Here is a 26739-nt window from a genome sequence, read left to right as displayed (position 1 = left end):
CCTGTAGTAGAATATTTTACAGAATTTTCATGCTTTCATACAAGCCAACTAATACATCTTGCTACCATTTGTCTGTATGTTTATCAAGAATGTTACTTGAATTTCAACATTTTACACTGTTACAAAAGGCAAACTCACTCCTCCCTTTCTATACTTGTCTGATAGTCTTACCAAAGTCTGCCTTTCATACCCAACTCAGACATCTCAAGTCTAGGACAATAGATATATGTTTTTTCCAAATTCACATTAACTCATATGCTTTGAGTTTTAATAGCATAGTTCTACAACAGGCATTTATCAGTTGCCTCCTCTTGCTTTATTTAATTATATCTTGTATTATATGTTGGTTCTAAAAGCTGCAGAAGGAAAATGTCAACTACTCCAAGAAACTTCAGCATAACAGAAAATTCCATTTCTTTCATGCGATAAATTAATCTTCTCCCCATTATTTGCTAACACCAGGAAGAATCTGTCAAACTATATTGTGGTTACTTTAATTCTATGTTACCTACATAGAAACAATGGTACTCTAACCTTCAATTTTCTGCACTCTGTAGTTTTACATTCCAACTTCTACTGACCTTTGCTCTTTTGTTAAACAAACACACATTTCTTGCCTTAACTGGTTATTTTTAATTGGACACGTCACACTGACTGACTTGCTTTTCTCCTCCCCGACCCCAAGCTGTTATTCAACAAGAGAACTGATCCGCCGAAAAAACTTGCCAGTTTATATCCTCCTCCCCCAAGCTAGAAAGCAAAGAATCTTCCAAGTGTCCCTACATCTTTTGAGTCTAGTGGAAAGAGACAAGCAAAGAGGGAGGGATAAAGCCAGATTGTCTCCACTTGGCTGCCTAAATTCTTCAGAAGACCCAATGACAGCTATTTCCTGTTGTTCTATTTTTCTACATTCCCCCTCCCCCATGATGGTTCCTACTCAAGATGCTTCTGTTCTCCGCTAAGGAAAGCATTTACCTTGGGGTGGAGGGAAGAGGTCAACAGCCTCAGATTAAAGACCCAAATGTCTTTTACGCACACAAATATACACCTCAACCCAAGCCCATAGGAGTGACGGTTTGACTAAAAGGTAATCCCAGGCCTAGTTTGCAGAACAGGCCCGATTGCTCATAACCCCATTCGAAGATGGGAGGGGGAAGGAAAATAAAAGGGATCAAAGATGTGGGGAAAGAGCAGGTGCTATCAGATCTATTTGTGGGTGGGTTGGCTGGCGAGCTTGTGGTAGTGGCATAAATATTGTCTGCCCTGGGTGGAGGAAAAATGATGTATCGGGAAGGAGGGAGATCCTCCATCGACGCTTTCTGTGTGTGAAGAGCAAAGGCTATTATGCTCCAGTCACGAAAGGGAAGTATTTACTGGTCCAACTGGTGTAGCGGCTTGGAAAAGGGGAGGAAGAGGGAATGGTAGGTTTGGGGGTCTACCCATCTAGAGACAGAAAGCAAACAATCGAAGCCTCCTGACTGTTTCGGGGAGACGTTGATTATTCTAGCAGGATCTGCCTGGCGTGTCTGGGAGTTTGTCAGCCTGGCATTCGAAGGAAGAGGCAGGGGGTGGGGGTGGCAGCGGCCTTGTCTCTCGTCCCCTCCTCTCACCTTTGTAGTGGACGCGCAGGTTGTTCTGCGAGAGGCCGATGTAGCTAAACTTGTCCTTCGGGCTCCAGGAGCGGGGCAGCGGCGTTTCCTGTTCGTCCACGGCAGGGTAGAGTCGCTTGAGGCGCCGCTTGAGCTCTTTATCTTGCTCGTTGAGGGCCGGATCGCCGCCGTGAGGGAACGGGGCCGGGGCGCTAATGCCGCTCCCGGCAGCCATGGGCCCAGCTGAGGCGGCGGCGGCTGTTGTTGGTGCTGCTGCCATAGCAGGCGGAGGGGGAGGCGGCGGGGCCGAAGTGGCCGGAGGCGGCGGCGGCGGCGGCGGGTGAAGCAGAAGCGCGGCCGAAGCCGGTGATGGAGAAGGGTTACCCGGTGCTTGAGGAGCCGTCGCCGGGAGTTGCTGCTGCTGCTGCCCGGACATGCCGGCCTCCTCGTCCGCTGTCGAAGTGAACTGAGCGAAGGTTTGAAGAAGGTGTTTATAGGGGGAGCCCCAAACTGGAGTGACAGTCCGAGATGGAGGAATGGGGGTGGGCACACACAGTGGAGGAAGCGAAGGTTCAGGTTCGACTGAGGGACCCGACTAAGCTCGCGCGAATGCGAGAAGGGGTTGGAAACGACGAAGGCGATGACGAGCCGGCGCGTGCGTGCAGCGGCTGGTCTCGAGCTCTGGAAGCTGCGCGCGACGCTGTTGGCCGGGGCGGGGAAGGGCTGAAGAGAGAGTTGGGAGCGCCAGGCGCTGTTGCTTATTGCGCGGTGAACTCGGCTAGTAGTAGCGGCTCTGATGGTGGTGCACCGGCCACCGCAGAGCGCGCTCTCCAATCAGCTGAGCTGCGTGGCGGCGCAGGAAGCCAAGAGGCGGCGCTTCCCTTCAGTGACACTGCAGGCGGCAGGGGTGGTTCTCAGTCGCCTTCTGCGAAACAGTGGGCGAGAAAAAGGAACCGGGAAGGGAAGTAGGCTGGCTCCGCTACAAGCGAGACGTGCTGCGCGAAGCGGCGCTGGCTGGCTGGCGGTGGATCAGAGCGTCCTTCCTTCCGCTGGTGTCCAGGGGAGGGAGATTGCCTTTGTGTGCAGTGAAAAACTATCCCCTCCTCTCTTCCAGCTCCTAGCAAGTTGTCCCCTGTGGCAAAACGGGGTTGGATTCAGTGACGTAACTACAAAAAATATTAGGGAGTCAGTACGAGGGGAGGGGAAAGGGTGAAAGACAGAACTTTGCCCCACATGTTGCGTTTTTGAAAAGAGAAACAAGTGCCTGTTTCATATCAACGTTCCCATCCTAAACGTATATTTCTCGGCAGGAAGCCCTGTTGTTTTTTCCATGGAGCTAACTTTCGCGATTACAGCCTTATTTTAATTTCCAGCTTATGATACAGTTATTATTTTCACAGAGATCCAGCAACGGGATGGGTAGGACGGTTGCTGCTGCCTCACCCCCTCCCGTCTGGCAAGATTTGACAGTAAATGACACTTAGAGGGAAATTAAAGTTGCTGATCAGCGCGATAGGTTGCTGCCAAATGTGAATTGATTCACTCTTAACGCTGAGACTGAGTAGAAAAGGAAAATGGGATATATTTGCAGGTAACAAAAACAAAAGCCAAGGGAGGTATCTCAAAAAGATGTCCTAATGTCCATTAAGTGATCTATTTCAATAGTTTACAAATTCTGTATTAAGCAAAAGGTGTTACTCCCACACAGTCTTAAAATATATGTTAATTTGACCAGATGTGCACTATTCCAAATATTCCATACCATTTTGGGTTTTGATGCTGTTTTCCACCAGACACCAGTTTCCAGTTTTGCCATTTAGATATTTAGCTTAAACTAGGAATGGATGAAAAATTTGATTCAGTTTGTATTTCAAACTGAATCTAACAAATTCACAATTTCCAAAACAATATGAGATCTCAAACACAGCCATCTTTCAAAATCCACACTTATTTGCAATGCAGTTGACCAACCAATCAACGTGTACAAAAATGCATATGTTAGGCAAGTATGCATAAAAATGAATATGTGAGTGAAAATAACAAGCAAAAATGCATTATATGGCAAGAAATGGCTTGCAAAAATGTGTACATTTGTCAAAACTGCTTACAAAAATATGTTTATTAGGAATAATTTGCATTAAAATGCTGGAGAATTTTCATGAGCATTTTTTTTAAAAAAAATCCGTGAATTGCTGCAAAAATGTGGAGAACTGAATTTAAAATTGGAAAAATGAGAAACTGAGAGAACTGAAATTGACAGATTTTTCCGTCTCTAGTTTAAGCTAATGAAAAATCATTTGGCCAGGCCGCTTATATATATAACATACAACCAGATCCTACGTATGTTTATTCAAAAGCAAGTTCCACTATTAACCCAATCTATGCATTGTGATTTTTTTTAAAGTCCCATTAAGGTCAGTGGTGTTTTCTTTCTATAAATTGGGCATAAGATAAATGTGCAGAGGACTGCAGTGCCTTCATCTCCATAGCAAGTATATACATATCTATATCCTGTCAATTCAGTTATTAATTTTAATATCTTACTCCAGAATTATTTATTGACATACCTCTCTTAATCCCTAACACTGAGGCTGTGTGTTTAGTTTGATTTTTTAAAATATTTAGTAGCAATCTTACCTGATTAGTGAACTTTTTTAAAAAGCAGAAATGTGGTGATTGTTGACACTTACCAGAAAGTATTTAAGAAACATCTATAATTCTTCTAATGAAACTGCTTTTTCACATATATTCCTTACATGATGGAAAAAGAATAAGAATAACATTATACGTTCACTGAAAGTATTGGGTTGACTATGATATGGGTAGGGCTAGAGTTGGATTGATTCCATAAAGGAAACCACAGACTTGAACTTACATGATTGATCAGGGTGGTTCATGACAGGTGCTACTGGAGGTCACTGATTCATAGGGTCGCCATAATTGACTTGAAGGCACATAACAACAAGTGATATGGTAAATATCAGAATGTTATGTCTGGGCTTGTTCAACTCTTAAGACTTACTGAGGAAATGAAAAATTCCATCATTGACGATAACATAAGATTTGTACGTATAAGGTTGATTTATACATACAAATCATTACTGTCTTTTAGTGTGTAGTCTTAAAATCACAGTGTAATTCCAAATGAATTAATCTGGAATAAATATACCTCCATATTCTGTTTTCACACAGATTAGTTAACACCACTTACTATAATAGAAAATAATTTTTATTAATCCCCTTTTCCTCATCTTTATTGCAGTGGAACACCTTTGTACTTGCTGAGTAACTTTAGAAAATGATAAGGGCTTGATGCATTTTAGTAATTAACTATCTTTTCCAGTACTACTTGTTTGGTCCTTACCAAAGATTCATATCTGGAAAAATTGTACTAACCCTTCATTGATGTCTAAGACCGTCTTCATGTGCACGTGCTAGGATTAACTGAAACACAAACTACTAAATAACATAGATATTTAGTTAAGCACATAATTAGAGGAAATACAGCAGCCTTTTTAAATATGCTGGAATTAATTTATGTAATCCATTGATCTACTAGTTGATGTCATTTTAAAAAAGAGAAATAAGAAAGCCAGAGAGTGACAATTTCAAGATAGCAACCCCTGCTGAGAATGACAAGCTGCATGATTTTATTTATTTATTTTGAAGCATCAAGTTCTGAATGATATTAAGAGCTTCTTGAATCACCTGCTGCATGCTAGGCTGTGCTTAAAAAGCTAATTTTAAATTTTGCATAAGATGCGTACAATTAAACACCAATGATGTTATAATCCAAAGAATATTGACATTAATAGGAAGAGGATCGTTGGATTTATTAGAAGTGAAAAGGAAAAGAGGGGAAAGAGGATCTGACAGGCAAGATGGTTACATATAACAATATTAACATAAAAGTTCTATTAGCTCTTTTAAAAGTCACTTGGTAGCACTCAAGTATGTTGCATAATTATTTTTCAATTATTTATTCACTTAAAAAATCCTAATCTACCCTCCTATATTAATTTAAGAAAGCCTTAAAACAATTCGTAAGTTTTTATAAAAAATAACAATAATACAATGAAAGAAATAGCCATACCACGGTGAATAGATTTATTTTATGACAACTGATATTTCCCCAGTAAGCCTTAAGATTTGAACAGGCCCAGATAGAAATGTCAGAAAATTCTGATACTAACCAAAACATATCATAGGACAAGGATCTCAAGGCACACGATGCAGGAACTTAAAGTTGACCTGCTTTGTGCCTAGATGGAAGACTGCCCACCTTGAGTTCAATAGAAGAACAGTGGAACAAATAAATAAAATTAGATTTGGGTTAAAAAGCGTTTTACCTTCTTTTGAAATACTTGTTGTTGGGTCCTCTGTGAGGAGGATATTCTATAGAACTGAGAAGAAATAGTATAGATTTATAGCTAGGTTTTACAACCTAATGTTATGCCTATGTTGTAGGGACACTGAGATGTACATAATGGAGATATATCCGCACTAATATTTAGGATTAGAGTGCAAGGCAATACATTTTGCCCAAGTATCACAGCAAGTTTTTAGTATAGTAATATGCACTGTTGTATATTGGAGTTGTTGACAATCTGATGACATGGACTGGGTGCTTGCAGGGATGCCTCCAACTACCCGGCCTCTTGATCCCTGCCTGTCACGGCCATTGAAATCCAGCTGAGGATGGCTGACTGGCTGGGTCCAGGGAATTCTAAATGCTTTTTTTGTGTGAGGGGGTGGTGCCTGCCCCTTAAAAGAGGCAGTAGTGCAGCCACTACTGAAAAAAACAGACCTGGAACCAATGGATTGTAACAACTATCACCCGGTCACAAATACTGCCTACCTGGGAAAGGTAATTGAGACGATTGTGGTGGAACAGCTGCAGGCATTCTTGGATGAGACTGTTTATCTGGATCCATTCCAGTCTGGGTTCAGGACCGAATCAGCCTTGGTCACCCTGATGGATGACCTTTATAGAGACAACAGAGGGAGTGCAACCCTGAACTCCTGCTAAATCTCTGCGGTTTTTGATACCATTGACCATGGTATGCTTCTGGACTGGCTCTGCAGGATGGGTATTGATGGCACTGTGCTGCGGTGGCTCCATTCATACCTGCAGGGTCATTTTCCAGAAAGGAGTATTGGGAAAGTACTCCTCGGCCCCCTGGTGTTTACACTATGGGATGCCACAGGGTACTATTATATCCCCAGTACTTTTTAACATCTACATGAAAACATTGGGAGTTATCAGGAGTCTTGTAGCAAGGTACCATCAATAAGCTGATACCCAGTTCTATTTCTCAATTACACCTGAATCAGGAGAGGCTGTGAAAGCCCTGGATTGGTGCCTGGATGTGGTGATGGACTCTATGAGGGTCAAGAAACTGAGCTTAAATCCTAGAAAGATTGAGGCCTTGTGGGTTGGTGGTTCCCATGTCCGGGAGATAGGCCAATTGCCTGGATGGGGTTGCACTCCCTCTGAAGGAGCAGATAATGCAATTTGGGGGTATTCCTCAATCCATCTCTGTCACTAGATGCTCAAGTGAGCTCTGTGGCCAGGAGTGCTTTCTGTCAGCTTTGGCTGGTACACCAACTGCAATTGTTCTTGGACCGTGACAGCCTGACCACAGGGGTCCATGCACTGGTAACCTCAAGTTTCCATTACTGTAATGATTATGTGGGGCTGCCCTTGTATCTGGTCTGGAAGCTGCAACTAGTGCAGAAAGCAGCAGCCAGACTGCTTAACACGTTACCCTGCTGCTAAAAGAGCTGTAATGGTTTGCTACCAGAACAGGTTCAAGGTACATGTGTTAATTCACAAAGCTGTAAACAACTTGGCCCAAAGTACTTTAAGGACCGCCTGACTCCCTATGTTCCATCTCGATCACTGAGATCTTCTGATGAGACACTTCTACTGGTTCCCCACATCCCTGAGTTTTGATTGGCCTCCACCAGGGACCGAGCCTTTAGTGTGGCAGATCCTGCCCTGTGGAACTCCCTACCAATAGAGGTTCGGCAAGAACAATCCCTCCTTTCAGCCATCTTTTAAAAACTGAACTTTTTAGACAGGCCTTTTAACATGATTCCCACCCCAATACAGTATTATTGATGCTTTTATTATTGTTTTCAATGATATTTTTATTCATTTTTAATTTTATGATGTTTTTGTGTGTTGTAAGCCACAGGGCCGGTTCTAAAGGGCGGCCAGGTTGGGCACTGGCCCGACGGCCCCTGAAGCGACAGGGGGCCCCACAGCCGCCCTGCCGCTCCCCTTCCGTGATCCGCCCCCCACATCCCCCCACTTACCTGTCTGCTGTCTTTTTCCGTTGCCCTTAATGAAGATGGCGGCTGCGGTTTCCCTAAGGTACTGAAGCCCCTGCCGCCATCTTAGTTGATGGCAGAGATGTGCGCGCATAGCACGCATGCGTGCCATCGACAAAGATGGCCGTGGAGGCTTCATCCCCTTAGGGAAACCACAGCCACCATCTTTGTTAAGGGCAACGGTAAAAGATAGCAGACAGGTAGGGGGGCTGCGTGCGCAAACACGCACACACGCCAGGGCCCAGGCAAGCTGATGCCCAAGGGCCCTGGCATTCCTGGAGCCGGCCCTGGTAAGCCACCTTGTTGTACTTTTATGAAAGCAGCTTATAAACACTTTAATAAATAAGTCTCCATATCAAGCTGATCTTCATGTGACTAATTGTATGTTACCAACTCAGTATTCATGCCTAACTGAGTACCATCTGGCATCATAAGCCCCAGTCTGCTAAATCTCAGCGTAAACAATTGTATTTTCAGCTAGAAAAAGCAGTTTAGATATGCTTTTCAAGAAAACCAACCCTCACCATCAACGAAGTTGACAGAACCTCTTGTGTTTTTCTGGATTTTGGCCATAGAAAATTAATTTATGTTTAAAAATTCATATTTAAATTTTGGGAAAGTAGAACTGTTGTTCCTTACCCCATGTTCACAAGATAGGATAGACCCTATATATAAATGAATATGTAATAGTACTTACTTCCGTTGGATCAGATGTTGCAGACACGCTAGTTCTTCCGTTAAAGCAGCCTTTCCCAACTAGTGGGCCACCAGATATTGTTGGATCACAATTCCCATCTTTCCTGACCATTGGCAATGCTGGCTCAGGTTGATGGGAGTTGTGGTCCAGCAACACCTGGGGGCCCACTAGTTGGGAAAGGCTGCCTTAAAGGATACCCTTGGTAAAGTTCAGAACTCAGTGGGCCTGTGTTACCTTCTAATGATTTGCAGCCTTTCAAAGCTAAGGTGGAAGAAAGCCTCTCAACCCAACATCAGCTATAGCCTACTGGATCATCTGAGGACTGAAAGGAAGTTTGTAAATACTTTTGCCTCCCCCCAGTAACTTGCCTCTGCCGCCATACTCTTTGTGAATATGTGAAGGACTGAAAGTAATTTGCCAGTTGTACTTTGAGAGCAATCTCTTATGATAAAGTATGGGGGGGGGGAGGAAGAACAATTCTGTAAAATAAGTTTTGTAATTCTAAATATTGGGGGGGGAGTGTTCCCGTCAAGCACAGATAACAGTTCTGTAATGGGTATTAGCTGGTGGCCATTTATTTATTTAATTAATATCCTACCCTTCATCCCAGCAGGAGCCCAGAGAGGCAAACAAAAGCACTAAAAACACTTTAAAACATCATAAAAACAAACTTTAAAATACATTAAAACAAAACATCTTTAAAAACATTTTTTAAAAAGAAAAAAAGGTTAAAAATGTTTTTTTTAAAAAGTTTACAAACATATTAAAAAGCAGTTCCCACACAGATGCAGACTGGGATAAGGTCTCATCTTAAAAGGCTTGTTGAAAGAGGAAGGTCTTCAATATGCTCTGAAAAGATAACAGGGATGGTGCCTGTCTAATATGTAAGGGTAGGGAATTCCACAGGGTAGATGCCGCCTTTTAAACAGCCAATCCGGCCTACAACTGCCCCCAAGATTTTGTCAGTTTAAGATGTATCCATTTGGGACATGGGTGGGGGTTTTGTTTTGTTTTTCATGTGTCAAGACACTGCCCTGATTTGTGTTTTGAAACACCCTGGAAATGCTCAGCCTCTTCTTATAATGGCCTACAGTAATATTTTTTATTATAAAATTATTTCTATAGAGCCCTTCACCCCAGAAAATACCATGGCAGTTTTCAACCAGTAGAACAAGGCATCATGAAACATACCTGTAAAAGTATATTAGTAAAATATTGAAGCAACCTCATCTAAAGCAGGTGCAGTTCTGGATCCAGGCTACTCTTGGCTAAGATGTTACAGAGAAAAAGAGCTGGATGTCATCAGCATATTGATGACACTTTGCTACAAATCTCCTAATGACCAATCCCAATGAGATGTTAAATAGAATTGGGGACGAAGTAGTGCTTTGTAGCACCCCATGGCATAACTGTCCGAGGGCCAAGGCACAATTCCCCAATGTTGTTTCCCTTGAGTAAGTTATCAAAAGCTATTGAGAGGTCATGTAATTCCATTGCCACTCCCGTTCCTCTTACCACAGTCCAGTATCCATTCAGGAAGGAGAGAGTTTTTATAGCCCTATGGAATCAAGGAGAGAGTTTTTATAGCTCTATGGAAAGTAGCAGTGTCCAACTCCCAGAGTCCTCTCAGATGGTTCTGTTGGCAGGTGGTGCAATAAGCCAGCCAGTAAGAATTACCAATTGTGTGTGGGGAGGAGACAGCGCAATTCTTCTCCCCACCCCTATTTCTCTTAGGCCAGCAGTTACAGCCCAGTGTCCATTCAGAGACAGTAGCTGCAACAATTATAAAAGAAGTGGATCAAACAAGGTGGTTCAGGCAAGAGGCACCTGCATGTTTCATAGTTTAGAGAATCTATTCTAAAGCAAAATCATACACCATATGGAAAGCTGAAATCCTCACTGCATGATTTGTAGTAGTAGCCAACTTCCAAGCCAGTGACTAGTTAAGTGAAATGCCTAAAGTATGGATGGGGAACCTGTGACCCTCCAGATCTTGCCAAAGCATTAGCCATGATGGCTGGGGCTGATGGAAGATAGAGTTCAACAACATCTGGTGGGCAAGAGATTCCTTGTTCCTGGTATGAACAACAACTGGCTTTGCCTCTCAGAAAGAACATTGACTCCAGTTTACATCCCATCCATTATAGCACTGTTTGATGTCAGAAAACTCATCCCCACATTTAAGGAGCAGAGCCTTCCTTAGCCTCAACACAACAGAGTCCCAATCACAGTTTTAAAACGTATTTTTCCTTCTAAAAATGCTCCAGGTGTTCTGATTTGATTAACATTGTTTAAAAAGGTCTTTTTGTGTAGTGGCAAAGTTCTTTTGTTTTAACTGAACATGCCTCATCATGTGTTTAGGACAGTGATTCTCAAACGGTGCGCCCAGGCACACTGGTGTGCCCTAAGAGGTGGCTAGGTGTGCCTCAAATATTATGAAAGTATATTTTAAAAATGAGAAGAAACCCATTTGTATAGGGTAATAGTTTTCTACAGTTTATTTTTATTCATAGTTTAAAATATATTAATATATTTTTAATTTTGTACACGAAGTGCGCCAGAAAGTTTTTATATGTTTTACAGTGCGCCACGAACCAAAAAAGTTTGAGAACCACTGGTTTAGGATATAAAGAGTTATGAATGTCCCACTCTGTCCTCTAGTTGACTGGAACTCAGACACTAAATTATACCAGATTCCTGTTCAAGAGGAGGGCAGGCTACTACTTCTTTCTCTCATTATGGTTGCTAGGGAGAAAGAGAATGTGCACTGCACCCTCCGAGTAGCAATACTTCAACTGCCATGAAAGCATTGTCAAAGATGCCTGGCGATCACAGATCATGAGTCAACTTTGAGTTAGCCAGGGTCTTGCACATCTGTAAACAATACACTTCCCCCACCCTGCAAGCCACATTCTCATTCAAATTCTTTTAACTTTCAAAGTTTACAATTTAAACAACTTTCCAGTAAGGGATCAGATTCAGTAGATTCACATGACTTAGTATAGTATGCAAGATACTCTCCCTTCACTGCACAAGTACAATGCCAGTTTTGTGGCATGTCAGTGCAACAGCACTGCATATTCCCAGTAATGATTATCTTCACCCCCTACACCTTCCCAATCGATTGAAGGATAACAGTCGAGTTGGGGCTTGTACATATGATCATTTGTGTTGGGTCATTGTTAGAGTGTTGGACTATGACCTGGGAGACCAGGATTCGAATCCCCACACAGCCATGAAGCTCACTGGGTGACCTTGGGCCAGTCACTGCCTCTCAGCCTCAGAGGAAGGCAATGGTAAACTACCTGTGAATACTACTTACCATGAAAACCCTATTCATAGGGTTGCCATAAGTCAGAATCGACTTGAAGGCAGTCCATTTCCATTCTGAATGAGACCCTGGTACTGATTACTCTGCCATAGCAATTGGAAGTGACATTTGTGAAAGAAGGATATTCTAAAGCAGGGGTGGGGGACCTGTGGCCCTCCAGATACAACAACTCCCATCATTCCTGACCATTTACCATGCTGGTTGAGGCTGATGGGAACTGTAGTCCAATAATATATAGAGTACCAGATTCCCCACTCTTGGGGACAAAGATAACCGGCAAACTATTGGCTGTGGCCCAGAATTTTTCCCATGATAACATGCCTCAAAAGTAGTGTTCCCACTTACCACTATTCCCACATCACCCCCAGTGCTGCTGCTAGCCTTTAACAGCAGCCTGACATACATAAATTTAACCAGCAAAGCTTCTCTTCTTCATCCCTGTAAATAAAATACATAAATAAATTTTAGAGTCACTGTGGCCCTTGGGTCACTTTTCATTTTTAGGAACAAAGGAATCTACCTTATTCCAGCACAGGCCATTTGGTGCCATCTAGCTCAGTACCGATGACATGGACTAGCATTGGCTCTTCAGGAGTCCAGACAATAGTCTTTTCCAGAAACTAAATTTTGGACCTTTGCATGCAAAGCATATGACCTATCCACTTCCCCTGTTTAAAAAAGTATCTTTTAAAATTCCACATCATTCATTTAAAGCACATTCAACACACATTTGAAGCACATGAATCCCACCACAGAATAATGGGAACTTTAGTTTGTTAAGGGTGGTGGAAACTATAACTGTGAGGGGGGAACTACACTTCACAGGATTCTTTAGGGGAAGTCATGTGCTTTAAATGCGACTTGGATGTGTTTTAAACTTATTGTGTGGATCTACTTAATAAACTTTGCCTGCATGTAAATTGTTTTAATTAATTTTTTTAAATGGAAATGAGCTATCATGTTTACTGGGTGACCATGGGCTACTCACCATCCCTCAGCCTAATGTGCCCCTCAGGATGAAAACAACAGAGGGGAACCATGACCATCCCAAGGAAGAAGGGCACACTTAAAATGTAGAGGAAATAATAATGTACAACCGTAGTGTGAAATCAGATATTCATCGGGACATAGTATGAAGAAATATTTATATAAGGATGACTGTCAAAGATGTTTATTATTTACACAACCTGTAAATATATTTATAGTGCAATATTATGCATGTTTACTCAGAAGCAAGTCCCAATGTATTCAATGGGCTTACTCAAACAGAATCGTGCACAGGACCGCAACCTCAAATGATAAGGAAATTCACTCCCCCAATCCAAAACTCAGAATCATGCCAGTAAGTAAGTCCTATTGAATTCAGTGGGGTCTACTCCCGGTATATAGGATTAGCATTGCAGCTTTACTCCCAGAAAAGCGAATATAGGGTTATTGGGAAGATTTTCAAAACAGGCTATGAATTAGATAAATAAACTGCCCTCTTCAACAGCCCAGAAAAATTAAAACTTGTTTACTCCTCATAATTAGAAAAGTATAACACATTGTAATCATAAGCAGAATGTACAGTTCTTTTAAATTTGTTCAAAAATTATTTGAAAGATAAAGTATATAATATGCTATTTTTGCAAGTAATTTTTAAAAAAGCCTGCATGTACACTTTTATTATAATCATGAATGGAATTGTTTACAGTAAACAATTGCCTACTAAGATCCTGCTGTGATTTTTTGTTCTACATTTCCTGACCTGCACCCAATTTATGAGATTTTCAGACAAGCTGGAAAGAACAGCCATTTTCTGGCCTTGTAATGGGTTCTACTTATTGCCTAGACGTCAATAAATCCCTTGTCAATGACAACCCTGACTTCACTTACTGGCTATAAAATCATGAAAGAGCAGTGTTAGAGCAGCCAGCTACGAGCTCATTTAACAGAAGTTGTGGTGGGGAGGCGGCTGACATTTTGGTATATATCTCCTGAGCCAGGCCATCTAGAAACTTTTTTTTAAATGAAAGCTGGGAGTCTGGTGATTGGGGTGACTCACCCGGAAACCCAGAGAAAACCCCCAAAATCCAGGATCTCTGGGTGAAAACTGAAGATCTGGTAACCCTAGTCAAGAATTTCAGGCCACAGATAGCTCCAAGTGAGCAATTTACTCAGACAAAGGTTGAGAGCAGACAGAGCCCTTTAAAGCCTCTGGCCCCAGATTACATCTCCTAGGCTCCAACCCTATCATTTTAGTTTTCCATAATTTTAGACTCAACCCTCTGCCCTGAAGATGGGCGCTCCTCCTCCATAATCTCCTACCTGGTGTGTTCCCTACACTGCTGGACCAGTGAGGTACTGTGGCAGGCCATTGGTTTCCTAGGCTCAAATGAAGCTGTCCGTGAGGATCCCAGCTCTGGTGATATGAGAGGTTATTCTAGTGGTTTCTATCTGACAGCCTCAGTGAACTCCTGATCTATAGCAGTGGTCTCCAAGCCCTGAACCTTAGCTAGAAATTCTGCAACCTCTGACTCAGAGTCGTGATTGCTGCTAAATTCTGGGGGTCATGACACTCAGGTTCAAATCCCCACCATGAATCTCACTGGGTGACCTTGGGCCAGTTACTATCTGTCAGCATAACCTCCCTCACAGGACTGCTGGGAGGATAAAATTGAGCAGAGGGGGAAGAGCAGGGAAGAGAACCATTAATGGTCCTCAACCCCTTGGAGAAAAGGCAGCATATAAATCTAATAAATACTTTTGATACTGCTCGTGCTCCTGTTTTTTAAAAGTGTTTTATGCTTTTATGTCTTAACTATAAGCCACTCTGAAAATCAGTGCTCTGAAAACTGGGAGAGTAAATACATAGAACTACTAAATAAAATAAAAATGTTAGAGTGGAAGTTTCCAAAAGACAAACCATATAATTAGCAGCTCTTAACCTTTCTTCTTCTGTAATATGCTCAATGTTGTACTAGATTGCCAGCAATCATAACTTAGGAAAAGAGAGATAAAAGGTCACTGAGATATAATAGTTGTGGGGGGTTTTGGTGCTTTTATTCAGGACCACATTCCTATGGCCCCATATTTTGAAGACACCTATGAAGCTGTCGTTTCACTGATCTCCGCATGAGAATGTGCATAATCCAAATGATAATGTGGCATGCAGCCAAGTGGCTATCAACAGGCACATAGCAAAGGCTATTAAAGATTACACTGGTGCACCTGTAGGCAAAAATCAGACTCTCTCTCCAGGTGCGTTATGTAAAGGTTCAATGCTATTCTAAAATATGTACAGTTAATGGCACTATAGTGCCTGCATGCTTCAAGACTTTTTTTTGTCAGACAAGAGCATTAAGGACAGTGCTGCTTTCATGCAGAATAAAAGGCCACTTCTTTAGAGATATTAGACTCTTAACAATGCTGCAAAAAATTTTTATTAGGAGCCTCTAATGAATAGAGGGGATTTCCCCTCTCCTTTCTTCTTCTTGCATATTTCAAGGACATGGATGAAAGCATTTCTTAAAACACTGTTGAGGTTCCTTTTAATGTTATCAACAGCAAAGCAATACAAGAATACATATTGTTAAAGAGTTTACAATGTCATAATTTTAACAGAAATGGAAAATCATATATCATATCAATTTGTTTCTAGTTACTGTGCCTAAAATTGAACAGTTTATTTAATTAGCACTCATCCTCATTCGCTGCCCAAATAACATTTTTAATGTTGTCTTTTTCATCCATCACTAGCCAACTGGTTAATTTTCTTCCCCAAACTGTTTACAATGTTTCAGGAGGTTCCTGCTACTACTGCAATCCTGTTCTTCCCCACATCAAGAACTGCAGCTAGGATTGTGTCTGTTATTAATAATTATTGACAGCACGTATTGATGCTGTTAAATAATGATTATGCCTAGGCAGCTTGGGAACTCTGTAAAAAGTTTTAAATATCAGTGTCCATTTAGTGGTCTTTATGTTATTCAACTTCTACCCAACCCAGCCGGTTTAGCTAATGAGCATGAATGATGTGAGTTTATTGTTATTAATTAAATTTATATTCCACCCTTCAACCCAAAGGTTTGCAGTTGTAACCACAGGTTACCAACTCCTGATTTAGTGCTTTAAAAATAAAAAGTGAGAAAGACTATTCCATTACTGTAATGCCCTACAAATTTCAAGAATTTGTTATTTTCATTTTAATGATGCACACTCTTTCTCCGCCCCTCCATCACTATACTTTCCCCCTTACTACAAGGCTATTTTCACTGCAAGAAGATTGGGACTATGGATTAGCTGTTGCATTTCTGCTGCTATGCAATCTTTTAAAAATACAGCACCCTGGGTGGGGTGGATGGAGGAGGCTGTCAGTACTAGTTGGCCACTGTCATCTGGAGATAATCTTCTAGTTTTCAAAGCACATCAGTGGAAAGAGGGTTACATTTTTATTTTTTCATATGTAAGACAATAAAATGTACCAAGTAAGAAAAATGCTTTGCACTTGCTCTCTCCTTTCCATTTAAAGATCGATCATTCCTCTAAAGGAGAGGCTGTGACTGTTGAGGTGACTAGGATTAATAAACCAACCTATATTTAATTATCATGCTTCTCTTAGGCCTGGCTTTGAAGTTTGTTTTTGCTTTCCTTGTTCAGCCAACAGGAGGACACATACACACTTAAAAGTCAGCCTGGCCTAGAATAATACACCAACCCCTCAGCCAAGTGACCCAGTTCTTCCATGTCATCACAAAGATTTCAGTGCTGGGAGACAAACTGGTGAGCCCACAGAGTGAAAAATAATTAAAAACACTTTATTCTTTCATCTCAGTTTTCCCACTCATTCCCCGATTCTTTTATTAACTCACTCTTTTAAACTTAAGCTCTGGTCAGTTCATCAGGACAACAGTCTGTTAAGGGCTTCTTTCACAACATTTGGAAAAGATTTCTGTCTTCGCAATTGTCATAATCTGGATTCAAAATTCCAGCTCATACCATGCGTCTGCTTGTAGCACAATAGTGAATATAACTAATCAGGCAAATTTCCACTGAGCCATTAAACTCACTGGGTAACCTTGAGCTAGTCACTCTCCACCTAATCTATCTCACAGGTTTGTTGCAAGGATGAAATGGGGACGAGTATAATTTCGTAATCTAAATTTGACATTTAGCAGTTCATGCTTTGCCATCAGTAGATAACATATTTCTGCTGCTACATTTCTCCCACAGGAAAACTTCAATTTCTAAAAGCTAACATAATGGATACCATACTAGTCGAATTGGCCAATATCAAAATGATAGTTAACTTTTTTTTATATAGATGACTGCAGGCTGCTTCTTCAAAGGACAGAAAAGGAGTGGGATCATGGCCATGGAACTCATCCTAACCTCTGCATGTCTACTGGCCTTTCTTCTAACCATAACACGTTCCATGGAGAATGTGATGTATGTATGCACAACTGTACATCTGATCTAGTTGTAACATCTCCACATGTGATCAGGAACTCTGACATAATCAGGAACCCCCATTGAGCCCAGGAGTCTCCACTTAGCCAATTTTTACCAGGACCGATACAATCCCACCCACCTCGCATCCGTTTCACATGTGGATGAACTCTGCAAAAAAGGTTTATACCAAGCAAATATCTACATACCGAATGGACAGCTCTTTGGGCAGGCAAAACTATGTTAACAGTTTTCAGTGCCTTCATTTCCCCAAAAATGTAAAACAATAGCAATAGAAGTGTGTGCCACTGAACTGTCGCATCTTAAAATATTGAATAGTATTCCAATAAAAATAAGGTCCAATTAAAGCTTTGAATTCATTTGGATATAACACTGAAACCACAGTTGAAATGGAAATGGACTGCCTTCAAGTCGATCCCGACTTATGGCGACCCTATGAATAGGGTTTTCATGGTAAGCGGTATTCAGAGGAGGTTTACCATTACCTTCCTCTAAGTATGCTGTATTGACTTTTTTTCTAATAAATTTAGTTCAAAGCAATTTCAGAAATTAGAAGAGCTTTTGAGATATTTGTACACCATGTAAAATTAACATGCTATTAGTATTGTTTACTTAATATAAGTTAAAAAAAACCCACTATTTATTTACAGGTGATTATTATACATCTTCCCGTTAGCTTTATTGAATCTTTTGGTTGCTTATTTCTTGAATATAAAATACTGTCAAATCAGACGACGTTAGTATCTGGAATAAACTTGTGTTTCATGGTGTAATGCTAATTTTGAATAACTGTTGTCAGAGTGAATAGATCAGCTGCTTCATTTAAATGCTGCACTGTCAAGAATGCCTGGTTTGAAAGGTTAAAAACTAAAATGGTTCTGAGGCAAGGAATTGTGGGGGAAAACATCTTCTCTGAAATGGGGCCATGAGATTGCAGTTCTCACAACTGAAGCTAGTTAATTAAGCAACAAGTAAGAACACCTGCTTATCAGTCAAACTGGTACTTCAAGGCCAATTGGCCTGGGAAGGTTGGTGAGTGCGTGACTGTTAGGCATGAAAGTTTCATGACCAGAAAGCTCCCTGATTGGCTAATTAATACCTGGCTGTTGTTGGACATTTCCCCTAAGAATAGGATCCAGACTTTGGGTCTTTGTTCCTAAATGTTCTTGATGTTACCTAATGTTGAGGTTCCATGTTCTATCTGCTATCCAGGCTATACATCTCTGGGAAGATGTGGAACCATGAAGTTATTTTGGTGTTTACCTCTATTGTAAGTATAGACTAGGCTAGAGAGTTGTATTTTGTCTGACTAACTCTCTCTGTATTTTACCTGGCCCTCAGGGGTGTGGATTTTAAGGAATCATTTTACTGCCATATATTTGTGCACTTATTTTATTCTAATAAAGCTGCTTATTTACCAGCATGTGTTCATTGCAGGGGAGATTTGGCTCTGAGTCCAACACCTTGGCCATTTAGCCACAGACTACTGGATATTGAGTATTTTGCCTAAAGGCTCCAGGACAAGGAGTATACCTTTGGCTCTTGTGTTTGGAATCCTTGGCAGGTCTATTTCTGGCACTTTGGGTTTCCCCTTGGCCGAGTGGGTGACCAGGGGTGGTGGCAGTCTACCTACCTTGCAGGTTGGTGTTGGTTTACTCAGCCCTGGTAAGGGAGGCATGGGTTATGCCTGGCCAGGATCAATTGCCCTGGGTTTGGGAATTGAGTCCTGGGACTGAACTGGCAGCAGTTCATAAAGCACAGTACAGTACAGTAAAAAAGTTAAAACTGAATAGGGGAACTCGCATTTCACATCAGTTCCAAAGTGCTGTCATTCTATAATTGACAAAACATCACTACACATGATTTGTGTGTAAATAGATCAGAGCAACAGCCCATCAGTTTTATTTTCAGGTTTCTACCAGTGTGGTGTAGCGGTTAAGGTACTGGACTACGACCTGGGAGACCAAGGTTTGAATCCCCTCACAGCCATGAAACTCACTGGGCGACCTTGGGCCAGTCACTGCCTCTCAGCCTCAGAGGGAGGCAATGGTAAACCTCCTCTGAATACTGCTTACCATGAAAACCCTATTCATAGGGTCGCCATAAGTCGGGATCGACTTGAAGGCAGTCCATTTCCATTTTTCACCAGTTGCCTTTGCTTCTTTTCAATAAAAATTAAAACTCTTTTTAACATAGAATGTTTCTTCTCAATGAAGACATATGATTTGTGGCACAAATTACTGTGTGTATTATTTATTTATTAAATTTATATCCCGCCCTTCCTCCCAGAAGGAGCCCAGGGCAGCAAACAAAAATACTAAAAGCACTCTAAAACACCTTAAAAACAAAATACTTTAAAACATACTGAAACAAAACATCTTTAAAACCATCTTTTAAAAAAGCACTCCGGAACCACCAACCCACGGCATCTCCATCTTGCTGGGATTCAGACACAGTTTGTCAGCCCTCATCAAGTGTGTGCAATTATTAGTTTCACCTACAAAAATGAATGTGGACTGCACATGCACTTGACATCCATATGCATTTTAAAAAATATATTTTACTGACTTCTGTTTCAAAAGGTAAGGAACAATATATCTATGAGGAATCTATATGCATTTCTGAGTGCACAGCCATACCTCTGGATCAGAGTCTGATCTTTATTAACAAGTCAAGTCCAACAAATAGCTAAATGAATACAAAAGGATCTAGATACTAAGGCTGCAATCCAATGCATGTCTACTCAGAAGTAAGCACCACTGGGTTCAATGGGTCTTACTCCCAGGTAATGGTGTATTGGATTGCAGCCTCAATACACTTGTTCTGAGCTAGGAATTATTTATGAAAGGCAACATCAAAACAGATGTAATAAATACTTCTTAAAATATTCAATATTTAATTGATTTTCTAGTCTGTCCATACATACACTTTTCACTTCAGGGCAACTTTTACTCAAATGAAAGTGTAATCAATTTTAATTAGATCACAGCCCTGAAAAAAAATGGAAGAGCTCAGGGGGTAAAAATATTTCTAATATTTCCGCCCCTCTCTCAATTTATGGTGCTATGCTGAGCTCGTACTGCAATTTCTCCAACTTGGTATACTTGTTTTATCCTATCCTAGAATGGAATTATCTCAGCAGTTATCCATGTTGTAGTAACCTTCAGGATTGATTACTGCACTGTTTATGGGGATGCTTTCAAAAAGTGTTCAGAAATGTTCAACTGTTCCTGAACACGGCAGCTATGCTGTTTGCAGAAGCTCACAATATTATATTTGTTTTAAAAGAATTGCACCAATTCCCACTATTCCCAAGCCCAGCTCAGTGTCTGGTTATGACCTATAGGCACCTTGAGGATTACTTATTCCTGCATGAACCTTGTGTGGCGGCCAAGGGAAGGAAGAGCGGTCTGCAATGCTTTGAGACCAATGCTTTGTAGTCTAGAACAGCTGGAAGATATCAAGTTGTGGAAGGCAGATACGGGCAATATGTATTATTAAGGCACAAAGACCACATTCTCCTGGATACTTTATTCATGAGTAAGAATTTAATTCAAATAGAAATATTCTGGTATTAAGTGGATCAAAGTCTCCAACCTACATATGTAGTATAATCCTCAAAACACTTTGGTTTAACCATTAAAAATCTGTTGCCCAAACTTGAAACTGAGAATACAGCCACTGTTGATTAGAATACAGAGAATACAGGATAGACTTTGGGAAGTGAGGGATGATAGTGCTTTAGCATCAGCATAGAAGGCCAAGTATATAAAAAAACGGGAGGAGACGCACAGAGGATCTCATTAAAAATGCCACTGAAGCAATTAAGGTGTGATCCTTCATCTACCATTTATGTCTCAGAACCGTAAGACTTACTTAAGATCACAACTTACGTTTCCAAGAAAATAAACCTGATGTAGTAATCTAGTGTACACACACGTACATGACAGTCCATAGATAAAACATTATCCTCCCCCACCCCTCTACTAGAGTTTCTACTGTAATTCAAACTGCTGAAAATCTTTCTTTTCAGAAGTATTTAAGGGTGCCAATATTGTCTCATCTCTAACTAGGAATCTGAACTCATTAATATAAAAATAAAATGAAAACAAATGCACCTGCTGTTTTAAAAGCCAGACAAATTTGGGGGATTGTGGAGATACCCTATGCAAGTATAGATATTACAACATATATCAGTATAAGGGGGATGGAAAAGTGGTCTGCAATGCTTTGAGACCACAGAAATAGTTGCAGCGCTACTAATAAACAGGGAAGTACACTATATTCAAGTGGGTAACTTCAGAGATAAATCCACTGCAAAAGTTCCTAGCTGCATTCATTTCCAAAAAGATACTATACAGATTATTTCAGATCTAATTCTGTATATGATCTCAATCCTGAACACACTTTTTCAAATTTAAATCCTAGGGGTGAAAAAACCCAGTGGTAATAATGTAGAGCCCAGCATTAAGCACTTTACTGGGAACCAAGTCCCACTGAACTCCCAAACATCAATGGGACATCAGGGTGTGATCCTGGACATCAGGGTGTGATCCTGAGCACCTTTCTCAAAAGTGCATTCTACTGAAATCAATGGGCCATAATTCTAAATGGCCTTATATAGGATCATAGTTACTGCAGTACATTTAAAATGGCAATCTAAAGTTAAATATGTAGGATTTATATTAACTAGAACTAAACTACACCCGCTTCAGCTTTTAAGTATCTTGGTCCAAAATATTATTTGTCACTGGTTTAGATAGACAAATGTATTATACAAGCACTTCAAATAAATTCTGACACCTTACATATAGAGGCTTTGGATTAAGCTGCAGTTACATAATTCTTCAAAAATCAGTTGTGCACGCAGCATATTGGGAACAACAAAAAAGTAAAGATCTTCAGTGCTTGCTTTTTTGGCATGTTGAACATTCACTCATATTATTCAGCAAATTCGGCTCATCTACTTTACTTCTCACTGCTCTGTAAATGTTAATTAAAACAGTACTAGTAATAGCAACCAAGGAAGTCAGTGCAGAATAGCTAAAGAGGGGGCATGTAGTAAAGTAAACCAAGTATGTCACTTGAAATCTTTCTGAAGACTGTGCTAAAATTTCAGTCCTTGAAACAGGGATGTTAGTAATTGTCTTGGTAATCCTTGATACTCAAAATGCAAAAAGGAGAAAATGTTAAGTCAAGCATGGGGAATGACTGATAAGTATTGGGAAGCACAACAGCAGAATGGCTGAAGTAGTATACTAAGCACTTTCCGCAGGAATCAACTCCTTATGGGCCCATTGTAATGGAAGCAGCAAATGTGTGTGCACTTCTTTCTGCACAGGATCTATCTATACTATACATTTAAATGAGTAGACAGTCCGTACACAAGGCTCTCTGGGACAGAGGAATTATATGCAAGTTAGTCCTCCCAATCACAATAGAACTTATTTGCAGGTACAGTAGGTATTTGGAGACTGTGTCCTAAAAAGTAGTATGTTCTAGTTGCAATTTCCAATCCTACTGTCAATTTTTTTTATTTAGGATGGCTTGATCTAAAAAAAGTGAAATTCATCAGCAATAAGTCTACATAATGATATTCCTCAATAATCAGCAGTATTAGAAAGTACTCATTATTAATATTTCCAAACAGTTCAACACACCCCATAAAACAAGACTGACATTCTAGTGAATTTTCCTACTACTGAGTCACATTTGAGCTTGCATTCCGTTTTAACTTTGTTTATAGCATGAAGGCGAGTGAAAAACACCTAGCTTTGGTTGCAAACCTATACCCTTTGCTGGGAGTGCACACCATTGATCTCAACAGAACTTACTTTTATTTATTAATTTATATACCACCTACTTACCAAAATGGCTTCTAAACAGTTTTGGTTAAGTATGTATAGAAGTGCCCTGTCAGCCTTTTATTCTCTGTCCAAGAACTCTACCTTATTTTTCCTCAGTTCTTTAACAGAGGCCACTCTCTATCAACCAAGACATTTTCAATTTCTATAGAAAAACCTAATACATCTCACTGAGCTTTGTTTTCTTCAATTGTAAATCAAGGTAACAGCAAGCATATAATTCCTAGTTGATTGTTCATTTGGCATTTGTTTATAAACATGAAATGTCTACATCTGCTCATAAAACATTATTATTTGGATAGAATTTTACAACAGCAGACCACAATGAACCAATCTGTTACAGTACAGTAACAACAAATATTTGCAGTGTGTTTTATCAACATAGAGGAAATATAAGCTGCAATTTAACTCAATTTTTCAGCTCTGAAGGAATGGGGTCAAAAAGGGTGCTTATTTCTTTTTCCTCCCTTCTTACTTAGTACTTGACATATAAAATACTAGTGCATTCTTCTATAACTTTTCATGCTTGTTATGTTTATAACCTGACATTTTAGTATTCCAATAGCCCAGACACAGACAAAAATTTAAATGGGTGGGCAGTGATGTGCAAAATATGGTTGCCTGTGATCTAGGCTAAATTTCTATCAATATTTCAATACTTGCATTACTTTTCAGGCACATTCTTTAGTCTTAACAAATAAATAAAAAGGTAGTGACTCTGAAGTAAAGACTACATTATTTCAGCTAGGTGACAATGCATCTTTTTTTGGGGTAAGGCAAGACAGTACAAGTCCTTTTAAAACAGATGCTTTGTTATATCCATAAACGGTAAAATCCCAGTGCTACTGTAAGGCATGTAAATACTGAACCTGGAAGAAAATAAGGGTGGGGAAGAAAGTACACATATTGTCAGATTTTAATCCTTTTGAAAATACAAATCAGGAAACATCAAAATATTAAAATGCTTCAATCCAATAACTTGAATCCTGCATGCATTGCTGGACAACATGGAAACCAATAGGATTTGCACGCTTGCAGGATCAGTTTAGTAATAATAATATTTATTATTGTTATCCGCCTCTCACCTGGCATTCAGGTCCTGAGGTGGATTAGATAGATTTAAAAACTCAAAGCATACATATACTGCATTTCCAGAATACAAAGAAAATTCCAGGGATGAGGGCACATGGGTCACCACAGAAGAGGAGGAAATGGAAAGAAAAAAGAGTAAGTAGTATGCTTGCTGAAAATAAGCTTACCATTTTGGGACAATTATTACCATAAGTATGAAAATATTGTTTCCTATTCAAATTGTTTAAATGTTAGTATAATATATTCAAAACATTTCTTGAAAACAATGATTAATTTTGGATTTTTGTAGTGAAATATATCACAAGTGAAAGATCAGCAAAAGATGCTAATTTTCAGGTATTATCAGAGGTATCCATGCTCTAAAATCAATGGGTACAACTCCACTACCTAATTAGTAACTCTTAGACATCAGAAGCCATAATATTTGATGCAAGAATGTTAAACGTGTATGAATATCAGACAACCGAGACAACTGACTAAGTACATGCACCGTTACAGTACTACCTACCTGCTAAATATTTAATGTTGTCAAGTTTGTGCGATTCAAGCATTGTTTTAAGACCTGCAACTTCGGTGTCTATTTTCCTGTCTGTCTGTGTTAAAGCTCGATCTTGTTGTGCATGCTTTAAAATGCAAACAAACAGTATTTCAATACAGTTTAAACATTGTGCTCACATCTCCCAAGAGCAATACCATAACTTTCTACACAGCAATACCTGCAACAAAACGTTACTCTGCAGATGCCCCCTGTTCAGGATTCCAGACACTCCATTCCATTCTCTCCACACCCTGATTTTCTGTTCCCTCTCCCAATTGTCAGTCAGCATTCCCTGCCCATTATGCATGCTCAATCCTCTTTGGGTACTTTACCTCGGTGTTTGGGGCTACATACTTGCAATGGTTGAGGGCAAAACATGCGCACACCATTCACGTGCCCACATACAAACTTCACTTTATTTCCATGCTGTGCAGTAAGAAAATGACTTTCTCATCTTGGACAGCACAAAATCAATAGTCAATCAGGCAGACAAAGCAGAGCACTGCTTTGATAGCCCAATTTTCTTCTATACTGTCCACTGAGGAAGTGAAGCTACTTCCTCCAGGCAGTACAGAAGCCAACTGGTCTGGCAAACCAGGGACAGCACACTCTGTTTTGCAAGCCTGACAGCTGGAACAGGGACACTGCCAGCGATGACCTGGACAGAGTCCAGCGGGAAAGAATAAGAGGCCTGGCAGACCACCTTCAACCAATGGGCCAGAGGTTCCCCACTTATATAGGCTATGTGTCTAACCTACTAATATCCAATTAGGTTTTCGAAAAGAATCTCTATAAAAAATTAAGCCACTAAATGTCAATATATACTGTATATGGAATATCCTTTTTTTTTTCAAAATGTGAATGAAGCACTGCCTTAGAAAGGGCACATTTGTTTTTATGGGAAGGGATGTAGCTTATAGGCAGAGCACATATTAACCATGCAAAAGGTCCCAGTTTCAATTCGCAGCATCTCTAGGCTGGGCTGGAAAAAAAAGACACCCTGAAATCCTGGAATGGGGCTGCCAGTGTTGATAATAGTGAGCCAACAGATGCAGTATATCATGAATTTATGGGTTCAATTTTAAGCCATTTGTTTTGGCCCTAATTATTCTTAAATCAAATGGGACTTTGTTCAGAGTAAAAGTAATTAGAACTGAATCTGCACATTTAGATTAAAAAAAATAAAATAAAGTTTTATTCTCCATTGTTGGTTAGTTTGTATGTACTAAAAGAATTAAAAAAGAACCTGTACGTATTTCTTATGAGATTAAAATTTGAAATCAGTAAATGCTTTATACATGCAAGTACTGATTAACCAGAAACAAGCCCAATTTGATATATTTTTTCCACAGGTAAAGCACCCTTTCCCACATACTAAAAGCAATTTTGTGTTATGTTGAAGAAATGCCAAGTGATGCACAGCAGAATTAAAATACACCATCTGCAGTTATGCTCCCCCTATATGCCCCAAAAACTCAGTATGTGTGAAAAGAGCTATTGAATTACAAATGCTGGTGTTATACAGGTTATGGGTAGTTCCCAAGAGAAAAAAAGTTAGAATTGTAAATAACACGTTGAAGCTAAACTATAGCCAGTAGAAGCATACCAGACAACTTATGCTTTTTCTCCATTCATATTTTGAAGCGTGGCTAATTCAAATAATTAGATATTTCATAGGGATCTTTTATAGATTTCAGAATAAGTGTGTAGTTTGAACCAAGTTTATTTCAAGTTTTGATTACTCCAAAACTCTTCACCAAGCTGGACAAAAATCTAGGGTCTTCGTATTTCCAGCAGAGATATTAAAATATACTTTAGCATGTATAGCACTGCCATAAATTACT

General features: G+C 40.1%; 2 protein-coding genes and 1 long non-coding RNA gene across 5 annotated transcripts in view; 1 reads left to right on the top strand and 2 right to left on the bottom strand.

Moving 5' to 3' along the window:
- RANBP9 (RAN binding protein 9) overlaps positions 1-2631 on the bottom strand; it is a 50970-nt gene extending 48339 nt beyond the window's left edge. Inside the window, exon 1 of the mRNA XM_061592759.1 lies at positions 1611-2631. Within this exon, the coding sequence (XP_061448743.1) occupies positions 1611-2025 (415 nt within the window). The 5' untranslated portion in view covers positions 2026-2631. The remainder of the gene's footprint in view (positions 1-1610) is intronic.
- On the top strand, positions 928-24494 carry LOC133368511 (uncharacterized). Of its 2 annotated transcripts, none has more exons than XR_009758659.1 (3): positions 928-1087; positions 17256-17380; positions 24421-24494. It is a non-coding gene; the product is annotated as an uncharacterized LOC133368511 (long non-coding RNA). The 2 variants fall into 2 exon arrangements; XR_009758661.1 differs by lacking the exon at positions 928-1087 and adding an exon at positions 3000-3180.
- MCUR1 (mitochondrial calcium uniporter regulator 1) overlaps positions 20928-26739 on the bottom strand; it is a 21893-nt gene continuing 16081 nt past the window's right edge. Inside the window, exons 8-9 of one of the 2 annotated variants that reach the window (XM_061592770.1) lie at positions 24866-24980; positions 20928-24134 (exon numbers count right to left, since the gene is read on the bottom strand). In XM_061592770.1, the coding sequence (XP_061448754.1) occupies positions 24079-24134; positions 24866-24980 (171 nt within the window). In that variant the 3' untranslated portion in view covers positions 20928-24078. The remainder of the gene's footprint in view (positions 24135-24865; positions 24981-26739) is intronic. The other variant, XM_061592778.1, reaches the window with a different exon arrangement.

The sequence above is a fragment of the Rhineura floridana genome, chromosome 1 (genome assembly GCF_030035675.1).
Source record: "Rhineura floridana isolate rRhiFlo1 chromosome 1, rRhiFlo1.hap2, whole genome shotgun sequence".
NCBI classification, from domain to species: Eukaryota; Metazoa; Chordata; class Lepidosauria; order Squamata; family Rhineuridae; genus Rhineura; species Rhineura floridana.
The sequence above is the reverse complement of the archived record's forward strand: the minus strand, read 5'-3'. Positions and strand labels throughout refer to the sequence as shown.